Here is a 27,819-nt window from a genome sequence, read left to right on the forward strand (position 1 = left end):
CATGGGCTTAGTTGTTCCGCAGCATGTGGGATCTTGCCGGACCAGGGCTCGAAGCCCTGTCCCCTGCATTGGCAGGTGGATTCTTAACCACTGCGCCACCAGGGAAGCCCTTTAATTCTTAAGTTATTGTATTTTTTTTTAAATTATAGATGTGTTTTGGATTTTTCTTAACATTTTTCTGACACTATCAAGATTACTATAGAGTTTCTCTTTACTTATTTATTATTGCAGAACATATTAGTACTAGATTTTCTAGTGTTAAACCATCTTTACACTCCTGAGATAAACTCTTCTTGGTCATGATGTACTTTTTTCATACATTGCTAGAGTTGCTTTGCTATTATTTAATCTAGGGGATTGCATTTAAATTTGAAGTCTTTCCTTTTATTACTTTCCTAATATCCAGGTGAATACTAGCCTTATAAAATGAGTTGATATGGCAATGTTTAATTTAACCAGCAGTTCACCCTAAGTGTAAGAAAGAATCCAATTACAGTTGTAGTATACGCACAATCAGTTATGTTTCTCACAGCATTTTCTTATAATATATATATTTTTTATAATTTCTGTTGCTCTTTTTCTTCTAACTTTATTATTTTTTTTGGCTGCATTGGGTCTTCATTGCTGCATGCAGGCTTTTTCTAGTTGTGCCGAGTGGGCTCTTCTCTTGTTGCGGAGCACAGGCTTGTCATTGCAGTGGCTTCTCTTGTTGCAGAGCATAGGCTCTAGGCACATGAGCTTCAGTAGTTGTGGCACACAGGCTCAGTAGTTGTGGCTCGCGGGCTCTAGAGCGCAGGCTCAGTAGTTGTGGCGCACGGGCTTAGTTGCTCCGCAGCATGTGGGATCTTCCCGGACCAGGGCTTGAACCCGTGTCCCCTGCATTGGCAGGTGGATTCTCAACCACTGCGCCACCAGGGAAGTCCTTATAATATGTTTTGCCTTAATTGTTGAGTAAGCTTTAAGATTAAATTATTGACCCGGCTGCTGTTTCTCTGAGTGACTTTGCACTGTAACCTCTTCATAGTCAAGTGTCTAACTCTCCATGTAAGAGGGCAGTAAGACCCACTGGGAAGGACTGGCTCATGGCACCAGAAATCAGCATCTTAGATATGCACATCTTTAACACAGCCTGAATTCCAAAAGTTACCAACAGATATCAGTGTTTTTTAGAGAAATGCTTTGGGATGCTCACTTCAACAGTATTATCATTTCACTTGAGTCCCAACTGTACTAATTTGTCTGGAACAAAACCAAGTTAAGTGATTAAGCACTAACGGTGCCATTACTAAGACTCTATGTCAAGAATGAGTACCTCCCAGAAAGATCTCTGTCCACTGACTGCTGTCAGTCAGGTTGTTGGGTGGGCAAGACTCTATCATATTTAACTTTTATACAAACTTATTTTTTAACACACCCTGTCATGATTCTAACACGTGTTGCTCCACAATCATGACTCTTTAAAGCACGTTCTAAATTAGCATTTCGCTTAAAATTGCTGCTGCAATTTTTCAGTCCCTCATGAAGACTTTCCATAGGGTCTTCATCGTTCTCCGGTTATAAGTCATAGAAGATAAATTAGTTAAAAGACTTAACAAAGTCTTGCCTTGTCTTTAAATATCACATGTCTGAAAGAAATAAGAAAATATCTGATTGATATAATCCATTTCAGTTACTGCAGCAAAGATTTGGTATTTACCTAAATCAAAGACACTAAAAGCTGAGAGTAAAGTTATTCCCCACCCCTCGCCCCCAGAATAAAAGAGCATCCAGACTTCCTGTGGAGAACACATTTTCTATTATCTTTTTCTTCCGTGCAAGGCAACGCTCAACATCTTGCTTTGTCACCTACTTGAAAAGCTATTCCGTAGGAAGGGGCGTGGCAACGTGAGTCCCCTCCGGGATGTGAAATGTTTCCGACATCAGAGGGCATGGTAGCACTTTTCAAGGAACACATGTGGCCAGGTCTTCAAATTGCTGCTGTGTCTGAAACAAAATGTCAGCTGGTGTTGGACCTGAATTGTTAACTTCTACATAACAGTGTCATTTATGGAACCACTGTGTAGGTTAGAACACAGGGTGTGACCCTTGGTTTACCACTGTACCTCCCATTCCTGGCACAGTATAGAGGCTGGTCTCTTGAATGAATAAAGCCATCTCTACAAGTCCGTCCAAGGTACATTTCAGTGCATTACACTTCTTTTTTAAATCATAAGACTCTTAAATTCAGTCTCTTAAGGATAACACCACGACATTAACTATACTAGAATCTTTCGCTTGTATTAAATACCAATGTCTTCCCCATTTCAGATGCCAGTTTACATTCTACCAGCTCCACTCATAGTTTAATATGTTCCCCTCCCTTGGCCCATCACTTCTGGCTTAAAAAATGACCCAATTAACTGAATAGAAGCCCTAATTGGCCAGTCTCTTTAGATCTGTGAGGGTCATCTTTGAAGACGATCGAATCAAAGCATGCTAATTTGAGAAAATATAAAAAATATAGAAAATCATGAAGAAAAGAGCATCGCCCAGGAGCTTACCACCCAGAGACAACCTCTCTGGACATTCATCAAATAGGAAGACTAAACCATGAACCTGATGAGACCAAGGTTCAGGCCCCTATAAATAAATGATTTACTTTCATAATGAATTTTATGTTTCTAACTTGGTATTCTTATTCTGAAGGAGGTCCCTCAAAATTGTAATAAGCTTCAGGACCCACAAAACTTGGATCCATCACTGCCATTAAGGTGATTGATTGATTTTTTAATGTCTAATTCCTTTCTGTTTTATAACATACTTTGCCACTTGACAAATTTTTTTCTCATTGCCATTTTCTTTTAGAATCCCTTTTAATAACAGTGTAGTGTTCCAGTGAATGGATTTATTATGTGAACTGATTTATTAAATGAATCCTCTAATTAAATGAATCCTCTAATTAAATGAATCCTCTAGAGAGGAATCCACTCTTCCCCCCCCCCACCCCCGCCGCTTATTCTTATAAACGATGATTTATTGAGCATCCTGGTAAGTATATCTTTGTGCGTAAATGTGTAGAAGTTGAATTACTGGCTCAAATCATGTGTGTATTTTGGGGGCTTTTGACGCATATTGACAAGTAGCTCTTTGGAGAAGTGGGATCAACTTTCTTTCCCAACAGTGGTTTGTGAGGGAACTCATTTTCCCAGCTCCTGTCAGTACTGTTTATTTTATTGTAAAAACTTTTGCTAATTTCATGGGTATAAAAAGCTATCTTATTATTTTTATATTTATGTTTTTCTTATTAAGGTGAAAGTTGTCAGTTTTCCATCAGAAAGTACTCTGAGAGCTCTTTGTATTTTTAGGGCATTAGCCATTTGCCAGTTACAATGTGTATTGATTCGCCTAGTCTTAAACTGGATTTGGAGAAACAGAGGCATTTAGGTCATTTGGAATTGTCACCATCATCTGCCTGCAGAAAATGCCGTTTAGGGGAAATTGTAGAAGGCATTCCAGAAGGCAAGCCTACGTCTGATTAAGTTGTCGCCATGTTACCAGGAGAATTGATTTCAGCTAAAAGATATCTGAGCATCTATTATGTGCCTAACACTTTACTATCTATTACCCTTTGATGAATACAGCTAATTGGGATGCAGAATTTCGCAGAAATGCAAAAGTCATGCTTGCAATTTCAATAAGACATATTTGAGAAAATTTCCTCAATTCTTAATGCAAAAGTGTTGGCGGAAGATGGCTCAGAGATAGAGCACGTGCTACGCAGAAGTGGTGGGAAAGTCCCCCAAGTGGGTGGCACAGCGTGGAGAGTGAGCGTGCTTCATAAGGTCACAGAGCAGCGCAATGTCCGGTACAACTATGATGTCCTAGGAATGTGGCGTGATTTGGGGTAATAAGGCAGCAATGGGAGGCTGAGGTCTGTTTTAGTTGGTTTGGGCGGCTGTGACAAATTACTGAAGACAGGGTGTCTTAGACAACAATGTATTTCCCACAGTTGCAGAGGCTAGGAAGTCCAAGGTCAAAGTGGCTGGGTAGGACCCACTTCCTGGTTTGCAGTTAGCCAACATCTCATTGTATCCCCACAAGCCAGAGAGCAGAGATAGAAAAGAAACTCTGCCATGTCTGTTCTTATGAGAGTGCTAATCCCATTGGGGAAGGGGCTCCACCCTCATTACCTAATTACCTCCCAGAGGCCCCACCTCCAAATGCCATCACAGTGGGGATTAGGAGTTTAACATGAATTTTGGAGGAACATGAATATTCAGTTCTTAGCAAGGTCACACAGTGAAAATCCTTGCATGCCATATGAAGATAAAGAACATTTTAGAAGTTGTCCCGCATTCTGGAATGGATTCTGAGATTCAGAAAATTATGAGGATGTGTAACACGATGTGACCTGCCAAGTGCACTTAATTTTTTGCAGAATGTCACCAAGAGTTCTTGGTGACAAACACACATTCCATTTGCAGAGCCATTGAGATGGAAGAACCCAAGTGTTCAGGCTTCTCAGAAGGTCTGCAAGTGCTGTGAGGTTCCTTTCAACACTCTTGCTTTCAGGGCTCTGCGCCTTCCCCTACTCCCCCAGCACGTGCATTATTTCTAACCACGTGTCATCATTTACTTCAGTTGACTTCAAGACAGGAATATTTTTTCCAAGCTGCCCCCATCATGCTTCCACATCTTCAAGCAGATGGTCAGGCTAAAAGTGCAAGGACAGCTAAGATGGTCCAGAGAGGCCAGCTAGAGGAAATGGATGTGGCTAAATGCAAAATTTTAGAGGCTGTGTGCTTCCAGGGAGAGATTGTGGCTTCTGCGGATTGACAAAGTGGGATATATAAGTTAGTTAAGCCATTTTACCACCTGTAACTTGTGGCAAGTTACTTGGACCTTCTGAGCTGCCTTCTCCCTATCTGTGAAATGGGGCCATAACACCGACCTCATCAGAGATGCTGATTCAGTGAAATTACACGCGTACCGTTCCTGACACACAGCAGACATCCTATAAATGCATTTCGCATGTCCTCTTCCCTTCTTCACAAAAAGGGAGTTTATCATCTAAAGTCCTTCAGCCTTCCTCTGAATCTGGAACAGCCAGCACTAACTCAGCGCGAGGGAAGAATGCCAGAGCATGCTGAATCTCATCGCCGTGCCAACAACACGCCATCGTAGATTCAGAAAATTCCTTCTGAGTTTAAGCATTTCTAAATACCTTTCCTGAACTGAGAAGGCAGACCGAACCAAGTGTAAAAAGACTCTTCTCCTCTGTTTGTAAAGGCATCTTTTCCGTCTTCTGTGGATTTTCACGATCTGTAACTGGACTTGTGTACCCAGCTGGCAGCTGCGCCACCCAGACCCCGAGGTAACTGTAGTTTAGCCCCAATTGTTTTTTTCACTCAGAGCAGCCTACAAATTCTATTTCAAGCACACACACGTACAGAATGCAGATGTGGGAATGAAAACCAGGCCCTTTTGGGGAATGAGGCCGTGATATTTGACTGTAGTGAGGCCACTAGTGGCCCATGTACAGGGGCCCCACCCAGGCATAGTTGGGGCTCAGACCTCAAGAGTGGTTTTGGCCTTTGGATATGACATTAGCAATCACATGGACAGTCACCACATCTCCCGTTCGGGGCAAAGACGTTGCACAATCTATGATCAGACAGGCTTGAAAGGCTTTTTCTGTACACTGAAAAACGTGTAACAGCATGGAAATTCTAGAAAACTAACTCTCTGAAGGTCTACTCCAATCAAGGAAATGGCCACTTCAGAACGTGCTTCTCATGTGTATCCAAACCAGGAACAAGATTCCTAGGCTGTTCACATCATGCAGCAAAAGCTCTTACAGCTCAGATGGATCCCCAAATGAACATTCCTTTTGGATGACTAATAAATCATTCATTCATTCATTCATTCATTCAACAAATATTTATTAAGAACCTACTATATCATTGGTAGTATCACAGGTACTAAGGATGCCCTGGTGAACATCAACAACAAGAAACATTTTTAAAGAAATCCCTGGCCGAATTCCCTGGCGGTCCAGTGGTTGGGACTCTGCTCTTCCGCTGCCGAGGATGCGGATTCAGTCCCTGGCGGGGAACTAAGATTCCGCCAGCCGTGAGGTGCAGCCAATAAATAAATACATACATACATCATAAAAAATTAAAAGGAGACAAGAGGAATTGGATGTATTTTTTAAAATCCCTGGCCTCATGAAGCTTCCATTTCGGCAGGAGAGACTGACAATAAACAGTAGTAATAATGAAAATATGAGTTACAGTGTCTAGTGAAAAACACTCAGGAAGAAAATGAAGCAGGGCTGGGGTATGAAATATGAGACAGAGTGGGTGCTGAAATTTTGGAGAAGGTGGTGAGGGGAGGCCTCGCTGGGAAGCTGACTTTAATGAAAGACTTGATGAATGGTTTGGATAAATATAGACTTAGATCAAAAATATTTCCTCCCGGGTTTTCGAGGCTGTGTCTCCATTGTCTTTGGTTTCTGGGCTGCTGTTAAGAAAACGAATGCCCTTCTGACTTCTCCTTCCTCTGTGACTTTTCTCCACACCCGCTGGGAACTTGTAGGAACCTCTGTGTTTCCCCTGCCATCTGGAACGTCTCAGGGACAAGCCTGAGTGTGTTGAGCATTTCATGAACACTTTCAGTCTCCAAGCTCATGTCCTTCAGTTTGGGGAGAAAAAAAAAAAATCTTGTAATACTTTTGGAAAACTGCTCTGCTTTTCCTGACCTCCTTACCCAAATCCCCATTATTAGGAATTGAGAGGCTCTGAAGTCATTCTCTATTGTTCTTACTGGTTCTCACCTTTTCCCCTCTCGTAGTCGTTTTGCTGCCCTTTTTGAGATTTCGTCAACTTTTTCTTCTCCACTGAATTTGTCATTTCTGTTCTCATGGTCCCCAGAGCTCGCTCTTGCCCTCCAAATTTCCCCTTTTCTTGGACTGTCTCATCTCTTCTGAGTTTCTGTTTTCTGTTTATTTCTCACATGAAAGAGGCTTTATGAAATGTCTGTTAATCCTTGCTAGTCTGTTCATGCATAAGCGAGGCACGGTTGTACTCACTGGAAGCTTTTATATATGGCCCAGGGTGCTTCACGATGGAGTGACCGGACAGAATCGAAACCTTACCCTCAAAAATCTGTTGGTCTGTTCTTGGAGGACAGTCAGCTTTCCTCCAGTTTCCTGACCAAGACGTCAGCCCTTTGCCAGAATTTTGTCAGAGGGCACCTCATGCACCTTCCCCTGTGCTTCGTGACCCAGAATCCAGTCCGTGGGTTCAACCTCTTCAGTGGTTCTGCTGTGGCTTTGGGGAATCGCCTGGCTGAATGGCGTAGACAGGGGGATGGAGGAAGCGTGTTGCACCATTACAAAGATTCAGCCAGCCCTCATGCGTTCCACTCACTCTGCGTTCTTAGCTTCAGAAGGATCTGGTGCCTCTTTTCCTGAACTTCCCTGGCCCTGCAGTTATGCAGAGTTCTGTGCTTGAAGACCTAGGTGTCAGCTTTCTCTCGTCTGCTGTTGTCTCCTCTCTCCTCCCCTTAATTCTTTGATGTACACTTTTTTAATTCTTCATTGTCATCTGAATGGAATTTCAGAAGGAGATGGACATAAATTGGTTACATCAACTGCCATATTTAAGCACAAGTCACATTCTGTTCTATTTCGAGTCTCTCCTGCCAACAATTACTCTGTTGGTCCTGGTAGAGTGCCTCAGGAGATTCTCACAAGAAGTAGGAGTCAAAACGAAATGTCAGGATCTTCCGTCCCGACGCAGTTATCTATCTCTGAACAACAAGTGACCCTAAACATAGTGACCTAAAGCAACCACAATTGTTTATTTGCTCATGATTCTGCCATTTGGGCAGTGTGTGGAGGGGGCATCTCATTTCTGTTCCACGGGACATCGGCTGGGACAGCTCTCCTGGGACTGAGGGTTCCCCTCTCAAGATGGTGCACCCACATAACTGGCCAGTGGTCCTGGCTGGAGAATGGGTGCTCAGCGGGGGCCGTCAGTCAGGGTTTCCGTTCTTCTTCATGTGGCCTCGGTTGGGCTCCATGGACGCTTGGTTCCGTGAGGGAGCGTCCAAGACCACACTCACCAAGAAGGCAAGCTCTCTTGTGCAAACTCGTATTGAGCTTCCGTTTTGCGTCACACTTGCTAGTGTCCCATTGGCCAAAGCAGGTCACGTGGCCAAGCCCAGACCCCACGTGGGAAGGGACACTCCACAGGGCCGTGACGGCTGGGAGGCATGGTTCATGGGGAACCACATGCCCCCTGGAAGTTTAAAATGCTATGATCCTGTGCTTGTGTTGTTCTTTGTGTAACTGATTTGTTCCATTTTCTTTCTGACACATTGGGGCACCAGGCTCTTGTAGATATTTTCATTTGATATAAACATTCAATATGTCTTAGAGCCACAGAAATGCATTTCCACTTAAAACATTTCTGAATGGACATAAAGACATAACCTATGTCGTTCACCTATGGCTATAATGATTGTGTTCCTGGTCAGTGAAAGATGTGGGAAAAAATTCACCCTATGGGGTCAAATTCCTAAATATACCTTTCAAGGGAATTGAGTATTGTTGTCTTTTGCCTTAGGTTACCAAAGGTTAGCTTCTTGTCCTTTTGGTTTTAAAATAGTTGAAAATGAGCCTCTTTAACACCTGCCCAGACTCCAAAGAATAAAAGTGGGTATTTACATCATAACCAGAGAGTGCATTTCTTGGAAATTCCAAACACATGTCTCTTGTGACGTGCTTTGCAAGCGTGTCCGGAACATTCCTGCCTGTGGTAGGGCAGAAGTGGCTTAGCTTGTGCTGTGTGTCGTTGAGTCTTGGTCTGTGACTGATAACTGTGTCCATCTTGTGCGCAGGGGTTCTTTATCTCCAGTATGGAGATGAAACCAAGCAGCTCAGGATGCCGAATGAAATTACAAGTGCAGACACAATCCGTGCTCTCTTCGTAAGTGCCTTTCCACAGCAGCTCACCATGAAAATGCTGGAGTCGCCCAGTGTCGCCATTTACATCAAAGATGAAAGCAGAAATGTCTATTATGAGTTAAATGATGTCAGGTAAGCAGTTACGTCATTTGATCGTGTGCGTGTGTCCACCATCTTGCGTTGACGGTTGGTTCCGACTCCTTATCTCTTTGTGTTCCAGTGAAGAAAGCACACCTGTTGTCCTGGTGGGCAGGTTTATTTTACCCAGGTGTGAAACCACTATCTGGTTTTCTAGAACTTATTGACAAGGTTTGGTTTACAAAGGTGAGGACAGACTTCTCCCACACAGATCTTTGCATGTTACTTGTGAAAGGAATGGAAGAAATGAGCCAGTCTGCTGTTTATCTAAGAATTAGGGGAACTAAGGCCCAGAAGGATCATATGAGTTGAAGGTTATACTTACAGGTGGAACTTAACCAACTCCTTCTCAAGGGTTCTTGTCATCATAGACAGAGCCTGTAGACATGTTAGGTAATGATCTCACTGGCCTATTCTTTATATGAACAAGTTAGAATAAAAGCAGTGGACTCTATGCTATTGTCCACAAGAAAGGAGGCTAAGAAGCGTTCTCCTTTTCCATTTGTTTCTTAAATAGTTGGCCTTTACTAAAGGATCCCACTTTCTCAGTGAGCTTTCTCCTGGGCTTCTAGTAAAATGTACTCTAAAACGAGGCTAAATGGAGTCATGCTGTGGCAGGTGGCATGGAAAGAGAAACGTCTTTATCAACCGCAGGGGTGTTGTGCATAGAACAGAAGGGACCATCTGAGCTCTTCCAGCCAAACAAGCCTGAGAAACAGGACTTAAATCAACGCAAGTAAGCAGTCGCTAGTATAGCCGCTGAACATTCTAGAGCGGAAAAAAATGATTGAGCGACTCATCCAGCCCTTTCATTTGATGGGACCAGAACCTCAGATGCATAAATGTTAAGACTTACTCAAGATCATGTAGCCGATTAATTTCTAAACCCAGACCCAAACCTGACTGTCCATATTCTGGGCCAAGAATTTTTTATTCCCTCAGAATGTTCTCCCCTCAACTCATCTGGGCCCCAACTTGGACTTGTGGATTCCTTCCCTGTGGGGATAGCAGACTTTCCTGTTTCTTCATCATGGAATTAATAGGAACTACTTTTTTAAAATATGCCTTTAGTGCATAATAAATGTAAACTGATAAATATCTAACAGTGATCTGAAATGACATATTTAGGCATGTACCAAGGCATATGAGTAATTTAGAGCTTTCAAGGTTTGACACATGCCCTCAGGTATAGGTGCTATATCTGTTACCCAACCTTCCTGCTTTTTAAAAACATGTTTCAATATTCATGGGTTTCAGAAAATTCACATTTGTTTTTTGAAATAAATTATTGATCCAGCTGTCACCAAAAAAATCCTGAATTTACAAAGCATAAACTTAAACATGAAGTAATCATGTGATATTTAGAGAGTATGTTCACAGTAATATAATCCCATGTAGTGGTTTAACATGGACAACCATCTTCTTGAATTTCTGCGTTTTGCAGTTAGAGAACTTGAGGGATATGGTAATAATAAATACACATGAAACTACACAAAGCCACTTTTGATTGTGGAGCTCAAGGCTGATGAGATTATTGTAAGCAGTTGGACCCCACTGTCTTGCAGCCCGTACAAGAATTTTTGTATTACAATGAGTCATGATTTTCTAGAGGCTTTCCCAAGCCTCAGAGTATGACTACTAAGACTTTCTGCACACATTCTTTGGGAATGTGTGACGTAGTCACAAAAGGAGAAATGGGAGGGACGACAAAGAGGAAAAGGTACCCAAAACTTCCAAACTGAGATGATCTTTCTTGATGCAAATTCAGTTGATAAAATATTGGATTGGCCAAAAAGTTCATTCTGGTTTTTCCATAAGATGTTATGGAAAACCTGAATGAACTTTTTGGCCAACCCAATAAATGAAAGCAGAGCTTGAGAGAAGTGATCACTTTAAACAATAATAATTTTCAGTTAGTTTGTTTCTATTTGCGGAAGTGATGGTCTCCTTGATTCTTAGGCTGCGGTACTGATAGCCTGATTTTTTTTAAATCTCATTTAAAATGTTTAAGTGGAAAGTCCTTGGTTTATAAATTTGTCTATAATTTTACTTTTCAGTGTTTTGATTTACATATAAAAAGTAGATCTCAAAATATTTAAGTGGATAAAATGTGTTTATGTGGTGATGAGTATAATATTTATGTGAGATGATCACATCTATGTCCTTTCCAAAGAATTATTATTCTTTGCTTTTATGCATAAAATGCCCCAAGTATATTTTATTTTATTTTATTTCACCATCAGCATTAAATAGAACCTCGCTCCTTGCAAGAAAAAAAAAAATGTAACGTGTAGATTTTACCTGAAGACACTGGCTTTAGTCTTCTAAACCCAGAGACAAATTTCATTTCACATCCAATATTTTTGAAGTGACGGTATATTTGTTAAACATTTGGTTCTTTCATCATGGTGTTGGGTTCTCCATCTTTTCCTTAGGGAAATGCTACAGAGAGTTTAGGCTGAAATTCTGTGTTGTAAATGTCGCCATGGTAAACGCAAGCTGGGCCTTTACTGTTGGTTCATCTTGGATGAACATGTTTCTAAATTAATAAATCAACCTCCTGTGTTTTAAATACCTTCAGACCCACACTAGTTTTTTTCATGGCTCAAGTAAGGTTTTCAGTTTCTTTACATCGTCCCTTGGGACTTTGCCCCCTCCTCCTCCCAGCCACAGGGTGAGTTCCTGCAGTGAATCCCCACATCCTTTTCTTCCGCAACCTCTTTACCTCCTAGTAACTTAGTCCCTTCTAATAACGAGGACCGCACGCCTCCCCTTGAGCAGACTTCTAATGAGCTGCTTGAAATTTGGCGCAACCGTGCAAGCTGGGGCTAGTCACTGCTTTAAAGCAACCACTGATGGGTATTTGTTGGAGGGAAGCAAGCCTCGTCCAAGGATGCTCCGCTTCGTTGAAAACAGAAGCACAACCCAATAATCCCAATGATTGCGATCAGCCCACAAAACATGTGGCTGCAGCTGGAGGAAAGGAACGTGTCTTCCTGCACAGGGTTCCCTGAGCTCACCACGCTGGCACTGGCAGGAATCGCAGTGTAGACGGGGCTAAACGTTCCTGGGGGTGTCCCTTCTGCTGATGAAAGCCGCAGGTGGAGGGCGAAGGACTTTGTAGACATTCCTAAGCTCTTAAATAATTTTGAGGTAGGCTCTTAGCGAATTGTGGTTCTGTCCTTTGCAGCAGTACGAGTGACTCCAGGGTTCTAAGTGTTTTCAGAGGGAGAGACAGACCAGCGGAAGAATTTATCCGCTGCTTTTCCTGTAATTCAGCTTGTATGTAGAACAGTATTTTTAAAAATCCACTATGGAGAGAAGAATCTAGTAAAATTTTTAAATGCCTTCGAAAAAAAAAATCCACTATGGAAGAAAAAAAAGGCATCGTAAAGATACTAGTTTTGATCTTTGTGGTACTTTTTTTTTTCTGGACTGCAAATACATTTTCTTTCCCTTGCTTAAGGTGTTTGAAGGGAAAAAAAGCATTTTTCCTTTGCATGTATTCGTGAGATAAGCAGAAAACCAGGTGTCTGGGCAAAGTAAACAATTAAATATTTAAATATTAACCAAATCCCTTTGAATGTATTGTAAATATGGGAGCTTTATTGTTTCTTAAAGTGTTAGCTTTCATTACCCAGAATCTTGAAAGAAGGTTTATGCTACCCGATGTTTATGGGTGGAGAACTACAGGGAAAGAATAATACTTTGCTGAGGAACCAAAATAAAAAGGAACGGAAAGAAAAGCTGAAGTCATTTTTCTCCTTTGCCTTATTTATTTTTGCCTATTTTTATGGTAAAAGAACGTTTTGCCTGGTTGATCGCACACAACGGCTAGATTGTCTGTGGATGTCTTTTACCTGATTCTTACGGGCAGACGGAGGAAATGGCCAAAATAAGGCTCCTTTCATCTGCCATAGTTATTGATGTTTCCGATTCCAGGAACATTCAGGACAGATCCCTTCTCAAAGTGTACAACAAGGATCCTGCCCACGCATTCAACCACACGCCGAAAACTGTGAACGGAGACGTGAGGGTAAGTGTTCCTGTTCTATTTTTACTTGAATTCTGTGGGTTGAACCATCCCTCCTTCTGGCATTGGTTCCCTGTGTAATCACACCCAAACACCAGATCTGGGGGGTTCTTACTGCTCTCCTTGTCTGATAACTCATTATTTGTTCATTGGTAGAGAAATCAGATTGCCTGATCATTTGGAGTAAAGGGATTGAAACAGGGCTTCACACATCCTAATTCACCTCTAAGCATGGAGTTTAGTTCTAGCCTTACTCCAGGGGGGTCCTGAAAATCTGTACATGAAAGGGTTCTTGGTCTATAATATATTAACTTACTCAGAGGATCTCTTGCTGTTTTTTCTCCAGTTAAAAACAAGGCTAACATACCAACAACAACAAAGCCCATGCATTGTAGAATCTATTAATATCCTTATATCTGCTGTTCCAAGTCCTAGCAGCCTAATTAAGTTATTCCCCTCCTAATTCAGGACTGTTTGCTGTTATAACAGCAAATAGTGTTAAATATTATCCGATGTCACCTGAATTGTGTTGAGGGCAAAGTACAAAAATCCGCATGCTTTGTGAGCTAAAATTCTCTAGATTTAGATCATCGTAGAAGATTATCCAGACATTCAAAGCACACAGGGATATTTTGAAGAATAAAGAACAGGGAAACTGAAAAGACAGATTGCAAAATCACACTAATGCAAGTCCATTAGACAGGGATTGAGTTTCTAACAGTAGCGCTACATTCCTCTGCAGTAAAAATGAGAAGAAAAAAAGATTAACTTCTCCAGATGTACCTTCCCCCTACCCCAACCCATTGCCCCACACAAATTTAGAAGGTGCCTCGCCATTTTATATCATCCTTTCTGAGGATTAGCACTGGATGCTGAAAAGAGTTTTACTAGAAGAAAAGTAAATGAGGAGGTCCTGTTGCCAAAGAAACCCAGGCACTGTCTGTCCTAGAGTTGCAGTAGTGTTCTTCAAGGTCTGTGCTTCCTGACAGTGGGTATTAGTTTTTGTACTGCTGCTGTAACAAATGATCACGTATTTAGTGGCTTACAATGACACAGATTTACTACCTTACAGTTCTAGAGGTCAGAAGTCCAACATAACTCCAGTGGACTCAAATCAAGAGGTCACTGGCATTCCTTTCCAGAAGCTTGGAGACAATATGTTTCCTTTTTTTTCTCCAGCTTCTAGAAGCCACCCCCATTCTTCATCTTGTAGCTCTTTTCCTCCATCTCTAAACCCAGCCAAATAGCATCTTTCTGACCCTGCTTCCCTCATCACACCTCCAGCCCTCCCTCTTCCTCTGTTAAGGACACTTGTCATAACATTGGGCCCAAGACTCCAGAATGATCTCCCTGTATTAGGGTCAGCTGATTGGCCACCTTCATCCCCTTTTCCGTGTAGTCACAGGTTCTGGGGACTAGGACGAAGACATCGTTGTTCTGCCTACCACACAGGGTCTGTGAGTTTAGGACCAAGAGGCCAGGAGGTAAGATAGAAAGTGCTGGGAGAATTTCCATGTCATTCTGGACTGGAAGATGAGTGATGACATTGTGGGATCAGAGCCTACACATTTTTGGAGGAAGAGGCCTCTTACGTTCTCCACGGCTGCTTTTTTATGTCAGAAATAATCTGTGATTTGAAGTGGAGGCTGTGCTGCTACTTGAGGAAAGCTAGGAGTTGGAAGTTTGCTTTTAGGCCTCACAGTTTCAGTATAAACCAGCTCCACGTGAAGGCTGATGGAATCACGCTACTCACAAAGCCTGCGCCAGATTTTATGGTACACTTTGCTTTTCATGACCCCATTCTTCTCTTTCTCAGTGACATTCTTAAGAGTCCTTGCTCCCTTGGAGATCCTTACTTTTTGAGACATCTAGCCTTCAAAGTTTCATGAGTTTCAGAGTTCTGTTTTTGCTACATGCAGTCCGCACAGGGGCCTCAGAATCGCCTCTGAAAATCTTGTTTATGGCTGGAGAGGACACCTGTTTTTAACTCTTGAGCAGATGTGGTACCTCCGTAAGGAGCAGCAGTGAGCACGGAGAAAATCAAGTATTAACCATCTGGACAGAGTCTATGAGGATTCAGTACTTTGGCTCTGGGTTTCAGTAGAGTTGTTCAGTTTTTACTTTTAAATGAGACCCTTGTGGGTCACTTTCCGAGTGGCCCACAGCCTGCTTTAGACAGCAGTGTTCTCTGGGGGAAAGTCAGACTGTTCGCCCTAGAGGAGGGGAAACGAATGTTCACCATCCAACCCGCAGAAAAACTTTCAGGTTTCAGTGAAGACGACTTAGAAATGAGAAATAGAACGCAGTTTTAAAACCAACTCAGTGTGATCGTGCCTGCAGTTTGCCACTTGGCCCCTATTGATGGATTCCAGAAGCTAAAAGACCTGGAATTCCTTCTGCCTCACCTTTTGGCTCTGGGGGTTGGAATTCTGTCTCCTTCTTGATGAAGGTGGCTGCCTTGCTATTAAAGGAAAGGAAGCTTTGTTGAGTCCTGCCAGGAACGCAGCTGCGTAAGCCCACTGCTCATGGTAACAGAAATAGAGAACAAGGATCAACTGCTATAGACTAAACCAAGCTGCATGGTGGGTGGAGAGCTCCGTCTTCTCGTGTGTTCGCAATGCTCACGTGGCCGGGAAGGAATTTGATGATAACTGCTCACCTGAAGCAGTGGTGCAGCCCTGCGCCTCATGTCGCTGGTCTTCATCCACCAGCCTCCAGAGGCAGCCTGGGCCAGACCTCCCAGCTGCCCACTCGTTACCAATACACATGCGTGTCTCGGAAAACATGGGTGGGACCAGGCAGAGGTACGACAGCGGCAATGCCAGCACTTTGTGGTGGCCTCGGGGACTTTCCTTAGACAATGAATTTAATATCTTGCCTGTGAGAGAGGAGAAAATGTGAGACTCCGGATCCAAAACGGTCAGTTATCCAGAGCAGTGATGGTAGTGGTGTTAGTCGTGAAGCATGGAAAGCTACAGTATTAACGCCGAGGTTTTGGGCCTTAGGGTGTGCGTGGAATAGATGCTTGGCGGGGAAAACACGTGTCGAGTTTTTCATTGAGCATCTAGCTGAGCATTTTTTAAATTGATTTATTTCTTTAATTGAAGTATAGTTGATATACAATATTGTGTTAGTTTCAGGTGTACAGCAAAGGGATTCAGTTATTTTTTTCAGATTATATTCTATTTTAGGCTATTACAAGATATTGAATATAGTTCCCTGTGCTATGCAGTAAATCCTTATTGCTTATCTATCTTATGTATAATAGTTTGTGTCTATTAATCCCATACTCCTAATTTGTCCCTCCCTTCTTCCCTCCCTCTCCCGTTCGGTAAACATGTGTTTGTTTTCTTTGTCTGTGAGTCTGTTTCTGTTTTGTATATAGATTCATTTGTAATATTTTTAGGTTCCACATATAAGTGATATCATATAGTATTTGTCTGTCTGACTTCACTAAGTATAATATTCTCTAGGTCAATCTATGTTGGTGCAAATGACAATATTTCATTCTTTTTATGGAAGAGTAATATTTCATTGTGTGTGTATATACACACATACATACACACACACCCCTCATCTTCTTAAGCCAGTCATCAGTTAATGGGCACTTGGGTTGTTTCGATGTCTTGGCTATTGTAAATAGTGCTGCTGTGAACAATGGGGTGCATGTATCTTTTCAGTTTAGCGTTTTCGTTCCTTCCCGAGCTGAGCATTTTTGAAGCTAGTCTATCCAATGAGACTTGTGGTTCTCTGCTGGGACTGAGCATCCCCTGACTCTTTACCTGTGGGTGCAAATCACCCAGATCTCAATGAATCGCCTGGCTTTTGTTTCATCACATTAGATAGTAGCTTTGATAATTAAGTTCCCAAGGGGCTGAGCTCACCACATGGAACGGGCCCTTTTGCCAAAATTACATATGTACTCATGGGTTTGTAATTCACACATGTACAACTCAGAAGATGAGCTATTCCATTCTGTGGCTCTCAGAGGGTACCAGGGACTTCCAGTTCACCAAACCTAGTGGCTCTTTCACAGTTTTCAGGCTTTTCCACAGTTTTCAGGCTTTTCCACCTTCTTGTGTGCTTTGAGATTACTTCCCAAGGTTCTTTGCTCCAGTCCGTCAGTTCTCTCCTTCCTGTATGTCTTAATTTTTACTTGCATGTAAGATAGCTTCCACATTTGCATAGAGAATGCATTCCCCAGAATTGCCCTGCATCTTAAATTACTTCCTAATGGCCAACTCACTGCCCCCCAGACCTCTTCTATCTGACCTCTGCATTTCACTATGACGGGTGGTCTCCTTAGAGACCTTGGTTCCCATTACACTGTCATCTCTAAATCCCTTGCCTACATGCAAACACACCCCAGCCTCCTTCATTTACTGACTCTTCTTCTTTCTCTTTCCTTCTACCTGGTCTTCAGTGCCTTCAGGCAGGCTTCACCTGTGTGTGTGTGTGTGTGTGTGTGTGTGTGTGTGTGTGTTTTAATTTGCTTTTTTTCTTTCATCTGCACCTTTTCATTTGTCATTTTTGTCTTACTACTGATTTAACCATTAGGTCAATGTAGGTGACCCTTAAAACTGTCCCTAACTCTGCCATTTCTCTAGAGTTCAAGACCAATGTTCAACTTTCAAGTGGTTGTCTCCACATGGATATTCTTCCAGTGCTTCCAGTGTTTCCAGTGTATCCTGTAGAAGAAAAAAAAATCCTAATCTTTTTTTTTAGCCCCAAGCCTTTTCCTCCTTGTTTTTCTGTCTTTGTGAATGAGTGCATGACTGCACGTGGTGTGGATGTGTGTGCATGCGCCTGTGTGTTTTGAAGGGTGAGAGAGAAGAGATTTAAGAAGTCGAGTTATCAGAGAGTCTTCAGCGGCCTAACTCCTGTTTCTCACCGCATCCCACCAGTCCCCAGAGCCCGTCCATTTCACTCTGCAAGGACTCTTACACACCTCCTGCCGCCCTGGCCTGCACCATTACTCTCACGATAGCTAACTTTTTTGTGCATTGATGAAGCACGTTGACGGGTAATTTCATGTAAATCCTTAAGGCGCCATTTTGAGGCAGGTATTGGTACAAGCCCTCGTATTTATAGCTCAGAAAACAGTAGCTTAGGTCTGTTGAAGACACCTGCCCAAGGCCACACAGCAAGAGAGTGCAGAGCTGAGACCTGAATCCAGGCAGCTTGGCTGCAGATCCCAGGCTCTTAGCAGCACCGCTCTGATGCTGTAGTTCTGGCGTTCTTTATTTTTCTATCAGTCGGTTATGCAAGAGCCTTTAACCGGTCTCCCCAGCTCTTTTTACTCCAGTCAATCAGCTATTTGCCAAGTCAGGTCCCTGAGCGCAACTTGCCATTGTGCAAAGAATAGCACAGGCTGATGGTCGATATCATCTCCATCCCAACAGCCAGCCTTAGCCCCCTCAGTTCTTGCTCCGAGTCTCTGAAATGCACTGTCCTTCCCCACATACAGTGAATCCCCTATATACAAATGAGTTCCGTTCTGAGAGCGAGTTCGTTAAGTTCAACTGAGTGAGCCTAAGTACCCAACTAACACAATCAGCTGTGTAGTACTGTACCAGCTACATCGCCACTGCTCTTATGCTTGCTTCCGGACATCCTGGGCTTGAAATAAAGATACTGATTACTGTACTCTATACAGTAGTGCACAGTAAAGTACACAAAAGCACAGCCATTTGTAGGGGATGCACCCACCAGACAACGTATGCCAGACACATGAACTAACTTACGTGATTGGACATGCAAACGCACGTTCATATCTTTGAGTTTGCAACTTGAAGGTTCGTATGTAGGGGACTTACTGTCTATACCTTCCGAAATTCCATGCATCAGACATACTCCAAGACAATTGCTCAATTATGTCGACAAGTTGCTGGCATGAAAAAAGGGTGGGAGGGGACACTGTTCTATTTCTCAGGTCTCTTCTACCCCCTAACAGCCAAAGGCCACGTGTGCACCATGGTTGGATCCTGATTGGAACAAACCAACTGTAAAAGACATCTTTGAAGCCATTTGGGAAATTTGAACATGTGTTAGGAATCAGATGATATTAAGGGATAATCAGTGATTCTGTTGGGTAGAATAATGGCTGGGTGGTTATGTTTTTAAAAATGAGACACACTAAGGTATTTACAGGCTAAAACGGCATGACTGCTGGGGGTTGCTCTAAAAGGCTCCGGCAAAACAAGCCCAAGAAGTGGCATTTGATGAAACAAAATTGGTAAAATGTTGAAAAATGTCAGAGCTGAATGACGGGAGTTCATTATATTATTTTCTCTACTTATTTTATGGTGGAAATGCCCATAATAAAATGCAAAAAAGTAAAAACTTGCTTTTAGAGGCCAAATAAAAGACCGCCTACTCTATGAAGCCTTCCCTGTCAGATTTCATCTTTCCTTTTGGGGGAGGCATGTCGTACATTCTCCTGGTGTTCTAATCCTTTAGGCGCCTGCTAATCTTATCGCACAAGATTGTAAGCTCTCCGAGGGCACACGCCAGCTCATGTTCATTTCCGAAAGCCAGTCCTGGTGCCTCATCCGTGGCGAGTGTAAATGCTTGTTAAGCAGATGCTTTGAGCGCTAGAATCATGGTGCTACGACTGGTTGTTTTATTCATTTTCTGTCATTAATGAGAACCCACTGTAAAAATATCTCTCTGTTCTCATCACCAGAAATAGTTGTGCTCCTCCTGGTTTATTTTTGTCATAGGGACACTTTGAATCTTGTAAGTGATCATTTTCCCTCTTTGTGTTGCTACTCTAAAGCTTAGAATTAAATTCATGGCTCACCCACAGCTAGCGTACAGGCATTTACAGCGTGGGTGTTGGTGGTGTGCTGGCTTCGTGCCTGGACTCTATTTTTACTTTTTCCTACTTTCATCTTCTTTCTGTCATACATTCCAATTTGACTTTTTCGGGGGGTGCAAAACTGTAATGATTTCTGTGAACTCTATTAATTTCTTTGTGGAATCAGTCAGGTTACGAGTAGTATTCAGTTGGGACTTCCCTGGCGGTCCAATGGTTAGGACTCGGCGCTTTCATTGCTGAGGGCGCGGGTTCGATCCGTGGTTGGGGAACTAAGATCCTGCAAGCCACGTGGTGCAGGCAAAAATAAATTAGTTAATTTAATTTAATTTTCTTTTAAAGAGTAGTATTCATTCTATACCGTTGTGGTTCTAGATATGATAATAGACCTTTTTGTGTCCACGGAGAAGGCAATGTGTTAAATACTTCACATGTTATTTAAATTAGTCAACAACTCTACAAAGCATGTAAACTGACTCAGTTGTTACAGATGATAAAATTGAGGCCAGTGACGTCTTTTCCAGGCCCGAATAGCTGGTATATGTCAGACATGGGATTTGAACCCAGTTCTTTCTGACTCTTTGTACTCAGCCCACAGCCTCCCTTCCTTGACATTCCATTCAGGTTTTGCAAGTTTTGAAATGATGCTCTTAACAAGATTTTAGAACATGTAACATATCCTGTTTAAATATTTGTCTCACTTCTGAATTCTATTATGTGTCTGTTTCCTGGCATCTTTTTATATTGAACATGCTTCATTCTATTCTATTCTGACTGGGCTAAAAGGATATCCCACCAAAAACAAAAACAAGAACAAAAAAACGGAGAAAGAATAGAAGAAAGAGAAAGAAGAAGTATGTACCGTTTAGTGTGTGTGTCTGAAATGGCCCTTCCACAGAGCTCAGAGCCCTCTTTTCTACAGGGCAGTGCTCTGGTTGAGAAGAAGTGTTTGGGATTTGGGGAAGGATAAAGTAATCCTACAGAAATGGATTACTTTTCTTTCATTCATTCATTTTCTTTCATTCACTCAAGGTCCTCCTTGACCCGGCCACCCTGGTGTCCCCTTCACTCACACAATGGCAGTGATATTAATAACTAACAGTCATGAAACACTCTGTGCCAAGTACTGTGCTGAGTATTGTGCTCATAATCACTCTCATTTGTTCAAAACAACCCAGTGTGAGAGGAACTCTCATGACCGCCTGTTTCAGATGTGGAAACTGCGGATCAGAGAGGTTAGGGAGCTTGCTCAAAGCCACACAGCTCATCAGAGGTAGAGCTAGATTCGGAGCCAGACAGGGCAGCTCCAGAACTGACCTTCTTACCACTACAGTCACTACTGTCATTCCCCACGCTACTGTCTTCATCATCAATGTCCACGGGCCACCCATTTTTTAATTATGTAAGTTTCAGGTGGGCGGCATCTGTATAGACTCCAGAGCAACCACCACTGCACATCTAGTTTCCATCCATTATCATACAGTTGGTCCTCTTCACCCATTTCACCCTTCCCCCAACGTCCTTTCCCCCTAATAACCACCAATCTGTTCTCTGTATCTGTGGGTTTGTTTTTGTTTTATCTTGTTTGTTCACTGATTTTGGTGTTTTTGTTTAGATTCCACATATGAGTGAAATCATATGGTATTGGTCTTTCTCTGTCTGACTTATTTCGCTTAGTGTAATACCCTCCTGGTCCATTCATGTTGTTGCAAACAGCAGGATTTCATTCTTTTTTATGGCTGAGTAGTATTCCATTGTATGCATGTGTGTGTGTATGTTTATGCATGTGTACATTTCAGAGCTTCATCCATTCACCCACTGATGGACACTTAGGTTGTTTCCATATCTTGGCTATTGTAAATAGTGCTGCAGTGAACATGAGGGTGCAGATATCTTTTCAAATTAGTGTTCTTTGTATAAATACCCGTAAGTAGACTAGCTGGGTCATATGGCAGTTCTATTCTTATTGTTTTGAGGAATCTGCGTACTGTCTTCCATAGTGGCTGCACTAATTTACAATCCCACCAGCAGTGTGCGAGGGTTCCCTTTTCTCCACGTCATGTGCTGCCCGTTTCTGAAGACCTAACTCAACAGCCACTGTCTTCTTCAAGCCTTTCCTTACTCCTCTCGTCTCCAAGCCTCACTCGCTACTGTCCCTTCTCTGATTCCGTAGAGCCTCACCTGTCCCCCCGCCTCTGATCACCCTCACCTTTTCCTGTCTGCATTGTAGTTATAGATGTGCACATCTTAAGTTCTGTTCTAAACTCCAGGCTTCAGGGGGCAAAGCCCCTATTCCATTCATCTTCACACTCTCTGTTTCCCCGAGAAAATGTCCTGCTTTGAGGAAATTCTCATTAAACGTCTGGTTGGAAAAGGGGCTCATGTCAGCACTTTCCGTATCACAAACTTTTAGTTAATACCTTCTCTGCTAAGACCAGTACAGTGATTTGCACGTGTAAACATTTGAGATTTACAGCACATCCCCTTGTTTATCCCAGGAATAATTCCTGACCAAAATGAGAACTAAGAACGTCTATTCTAACAAAATTACCCATCCTATAAATATAATTTTATCACAGTTAATTACCCTATAATTTAAGATGAGAGTAACAGATTTGTCAGATTAAACTAAGTGATTGCCAGAAATGCACACATACCTGCATTTTATCTTCAAGAGTTAAATTCACCCGTGGTAGAAAGTAAGCAAATCTCTGGATAACGATTAAATAAGACAGATCTTGGTTTACTGTATTTATAACTCAGCAGGACAGATCTTGCTTTTAGACTGAATGGGAATCAGTATTTCAAATACCTCCAAACTTATCAAGTAGGGGTGATGATTCTGGAACAGTTAACCTACTTCCGTTATCGTGAAGTTTTGCTAATCTACTCACCCAACCATTATGCATTGAGTCCCTCTGGTGGTTCAGGCTCTTGTACAAGTTCCGAAGATATGACAGTGACCAAGTATGGTAACTGCCCTCACAGATCTTCCAATCTAGTAGAAGATCAGAAAGTCAATAATCAGTAATGATACAGACATCTGTAGTTGTCACATCCATTACAGGCTATGTGCCACCTTGCCTTTGCTGGGGTTAACACTATGGAACTGGCATTCGAGGGATGCACCTCATTGTGTCCCTTTTATGACGTGTCTTTCTGACAGGCGAAAAGATGTTTCTGTGGCAGTTGGTAAGGAATTACTCTTACTGAAATGATTAGCTGGGCAAACACATTTTAATACAGTGGCTATCCAGAGCAAGGTATTTTCTTCCTTCCTCCCTGCTTCCAGCTATATTTTTTAAGACGCAAGAAAGAGTAATATATGCATATCTGATAGGCAGCTTCCAAGTGTTACAAATCTCATCTTTCCTGCTGTGTGGCTGCTTGCTTTTCCTTGCACTTTTTTTTTTTTGGTCGTTGAGAGGTTATGACAACATGAGCCATATTGTATTTATAAACATCACGTGTTCCCTTGATATGGCTTGCCGTTTCTGCCAGACGGAACACATGGAAGAAACATTTCTTGTTAACTCAGCATTGGTTTTTAGTTATGCTGATTTCCGGGACGGGAAAAATGCCTTCCTACTCAGATTTAACTTTCACAGAGGAGAAACAAAACCTCTGAATGTCCATGAAATAGTTTTAACAAGGGTGGATACAGCTCCTTTAAACCACATATTTTGACTAAAACTTCCCTCGGTAAAAAACCCCAGCCTTGCATTTAGTTACCATCAAGACAGGCAGAGCTGGAAGCATTTGAGAGATGGGTGGTTTCAGGGTCTCTGCACGTCTAGAAAGTTTCTTCTAGAAGAGGACGGTTCGTGGAAGATGTAAGGTAAGAACTGTGCCTTTATAACAAAATAGGATTCTCAGAATTTTTTGGTCCTGCTGTAGCACACTTACCTCAATTTGAGTTAACGTTTCTGTAGTCAAGTTCAATGCAATGTGGAATTTAAATGCTAGGTTTTTATTTTAACTTCTTGCACGCTGCTTAGAAGGAAACTTCTTTGTTATTGGCATTAGTCTGTTTTTGAAAATGCACTTAAGTTACATTGGCTGTCTCCAATCTATAATCTCATGATCTAGTTTCTGTTTAACCTTATAATTTAGAAAAGGATTTCAAGTGTCAACCTTGTTTGCTAGTACAGATCTCATTGATGTATGTGTTTTGTGATAATTTTCAGTGTTTTCACAAAGGTATTTGACTTGCCTTCGGTTTCCGAGACAAATGAAAATTTGAAGGCGTGGTACAAATTGGGGGGAGCAGAGGGGGATTAGTGTGCTTCTTTCAACATTCAAGGAAAACATTATTTGTTGTATTTTCCTTGTGAACATCACTTTACATTTTAAAATATAAAGTGCGGGCTTCCCTGGTGGCACAGTGGTTGAGAGTCCGCCTGCCGATGCAGGGGACACGGGTTCGAGCCCCGGTCCGGGAAGATCCCACATGCCGCGGAGCGGCTGGGCCCGTGAGCCATGGCCTCTGAGCCTGCGCGTCCAGACCCTGTGCTCCACAGCAGGGAGAGGCCCACGTACCGCAAAAAAAAATAATAATAAAATAAAATATAAAGTGCTTTTTTATCTGGGTTTTAAAAAATTCTTTAAAAAATATCAATTTAAGCTTTATGTATAACATTAAAAATGTCTGCAATTTTTATATAACAGATATAAGCCTGTTATTATCAGGTTTAATGGAAAAACCTGGAAAAAAACCTTTGGCAGAAATTATATTGACTTGAGATAACTATTCTGTCTTATTCTTGTAATAGTTCAGTCACAATGTTTTGTATTTATTTCTTTTAAAGACATTTAATAAGAGCAATGTCCTTTTAAGGCAGTCTGTTTCCTTTTAAAGGTACATGTGTGCATGGATCTGTTTATCTTTATCTCAATTTATAGATGAGTTAGTATGGATGAGAAGTTGTTAACCAATATGGTCTCAATTAATATATATTATTTCATATAGTCATCATTATAACCCCAAGGCATAGGTACTTTTATACCCATTTTAAGGTTGGAAAACTGAGGCTGAGAGAGATTAAGTGACAAATGACACACTAGCAAGGAGCAAAGCTGGGATTCAGCCCCAGGCTGACTGTGTCTATAGTCCCTGTTTTTAAATCCCACACTGCACACCCTTCCTTACCAGTAGCTAAGAACTCCCAGTCTGTCGTCAGATTCAGATAACTTATCTTGAAAATAACAATTATCAAAGAGCAATGCTTATTCGGCTTCAAGAGAAATTATTTTGTACAGTTTGGGGACTTTTTGGTTCAATCTGTAGCATCCAAAAGCCTAGGATCAGACTGGTTGCTCCTCCGGGGACTTGGTTGCAACTTACTTGGAGTAAGAAGAACACAGTGAAAGTCAGATCGCATGGGGATTGCAAAAAGCACTGTGGATGAACTACCCTCTCCTCCTTCCTGCTTCCTTCTTTGCTTCATGTGCTGCGTCACTCATAAAAACCGTCTTCCCGGGATAGGGCAGGGAGCTGATTCATGAGCCTGATTTGGAAGTGAGAAAGTGTCTTGGAATGGAGATTTGCCTACATGTGCCTGCCTACTGCCCTTTCAGGCTTCTGGCAGAGCTGTTAGGAGAAGGACAGCAAGAAAGTTACAGAACATCAGAGGTGGAGGGCTCTGGAGTCAGGGCAGCTAGCCAAGCAACCCCAGAGGCAGGGACTGTTGCTCTCCTGAACACACCTACCCCCCCCACTGCCCAGAGACTGAGACATCCACTCGGCTGCAAAAACATCCTGGTGCTTTGCGATGAGAAGTAATTACTGCCAGCAGCATCAACGGGGACGCAGCTGCTCATCACAGCCCTGAACTTGGGCTGCAGGATCAAGGCAACTTGCTTCCAGCTCCATGGCTGCATAAAACCCAGGGCTGGCCAACAACCAGCCAATTGGATCAGAACAGGACTTCCCTCTTCCTTCAGCACGGGCTGGGTTGTTAGCCATTGCTGGGGAGATCCGGAGGGGTTTCGGCCACACCCCTTGCCCTTTGATATCCAAACCGCATCTCCTGGCTTGGCTTTTGTAAATACAGATGTTAGCAGAAATTGCCTCTGACGGGGAGTTTATTGTCCTGGTATTTTCAGGTTGTATTCTTTGCACCCACGTGTTGCTTTCTTCCTGGGGTTTTGTTTTTCTCTCTTCTCCGTGGGTCCCCATCAGGGAAGCCCAGACTATAGGAGATTGCATCCGGCCACCCTCAGCACAGGTTCCCTTGGTCCAAGATCCTAATTTGTAGAGAGCTTCCAGGGGACCATTCTTCTTTTATTTCTTTTTTTAAATTGAAGTATAGTTGATATACAATATTGTGTTAGTTTTGGGTGTACAGCAAAGTGATTCAGTTACATATATTTTTTTTTTCAGGTTCTTTTCCCTTATAGGTTATCATAGGTATTGAATATAGTTCCCTGTTCTATACAGCAAATTCTTGTTGCTTATCTAATTTATGTATAGTAGTGTGTATCTGGGGGCCATTCTTTTCTTTACACTTTTTCTTAAATTTCTCAGCATTTTATATAAATGCTTTTATATAAATCGTGTTACTTTTATATATGTATATATATCTATTTGTAGGGGGAAAAGCACATGTTGATTTTTCTTAAGAGGGAAGAAAAAGTTTTTAAGCTATAAATCAGCTGGTGCTAAGCCATTTCCTTTCTGTCCTGCTTTTTGCCCATGGGGTCTGCATGTAATTTGCAGGAGCGATCCGTCTGCTCCTGAGACACTTGAACTGCTCCTCCAGACTGGTGGCTGAGGAAATACACCTGATCTGTGTCATTGAACTTACCTCAAGAAACAGGCCTGGCTGACTTGGAATCATAGAGTTTCAGAGGTAGAAATAAGGTCTTACACATCATGTTTTATAACCCTTCACCTGTCAGTTGAGACTCTGCAGGCCTGGCGTGGATGGAGTGACTAGGTCCAGATCACAAAATTAGGAAGTGACAAAAACCTCAGACCAGCTCTTTCTCCATCTCTAGTGCCCCCCTGCTTTAGTTCTCACCCCACTGGGTCCCCCAAGGTGTGTTTTCTTGGTTGATTTAGGAAAAGACTCTACGTCTGACTTCCCTGAGCCGTCCGTGTTGCAGTTAAGTGTAGCCAGGTCCCCGCTTCCTGTTCAGATAGCAGCCCAGCCCTGCAGTGGGACCAGAGCTCATTAATTGGAAATGCATGGGCCTGGCCCAAAAATTAAACGGATTTTGAGCTAACCAGATTTAGATTATCCAATATTTTTATTGAAAGAGAATAGGCCATCAAGTCAACTGAGGAAACAGCAGCTGCTTCAAATTATGAGATGCTTTGAATGAAGCAATCTTGGCTTAAAAGAGTTGGGAAGTATTATAGCATTATTTGCAAAAGTCAGCCTCTTTGCTGAAGCAATGGCTCCTATGATAACCCTGTTGGAAACTCCCGCATATCCCTACTCAGAGTACTTTGAAAGCTGTTCTTCACTTGGAACCAGTGATTTTTGACAGCACATAGAAAAACAGATTCCTACATTTTAATAATTATATAACGTTGTATGGAGTATTGGAAAGATAAGTAGCACAAAGAACCTGAGAGTTAATGAATGTGATCGTTCATCACAACTAGGTAAGAAAGAAAAGGTCAATTTAACACTGACATCAAGAAAAGCATTAAAGGGCTTCCCTGGTGGTGCAGTGGCTGAGAGTCCTCCTGCCGATGCAGGGGACACGGGTTCGTGCCCCGGTCCGGGAGGATCCCACATGCCGCGGAGCGGCTGAGCCCGTGAGCCATGGCCGCTGAACCTGCGCGTCCGGAGCCTGTGCTCCGCAGCGGGAGAGGCCACAACAGTGAGAGGCCCGCGTACCGCAAAAAAAAAAAATTAAATTAAAAAAAAA

General features: G+C 42.4%; 1 protein-coding gene across 18 annotated transcripts in view; it reads left to right on the forward strand.

Moving 5' to 3' along the window:
• The window catches only part of KIAA1217 (KIAA1217 ortholog), a 773,854-nt gene that overhangs the window by 644,781 nt on the left and 101,254 nt on the right, over window positions 1-27,819 (forward strand). For all 18 annotated transcript variants that reach the window (XM_060006227.2, XM_060006228.2, XM_060006229.2 and 15 more), the window contains 2 exons: window positions 8,884-9,082; window positions 13,031-13,124. In XM_060006227.2, the coding sequence (XP_059862210.1) occupies window positions 8,884-9,082; window positions 13,031-13,124 (293 nt within the window). The remainder of the gene's footprint in view (window positions 1-8,883; window positions 9,083-13,030; window positions 13,125-27,819) is intronic.

This window comes from Delphinus delphis, chromosome 2, assembly GCF_949987515.2.
Source record: "Delphinus delphis chromosome 2, mDelDel1.2, whole genome shotgun sequence".
In the NCBI taxonomy this organism is placed as follows: Eukaryota; Metazoa; Chordata; class Mammalia; order Artiodactyla; family Delphinidae; genus Delphinus; species Delphinus delphis.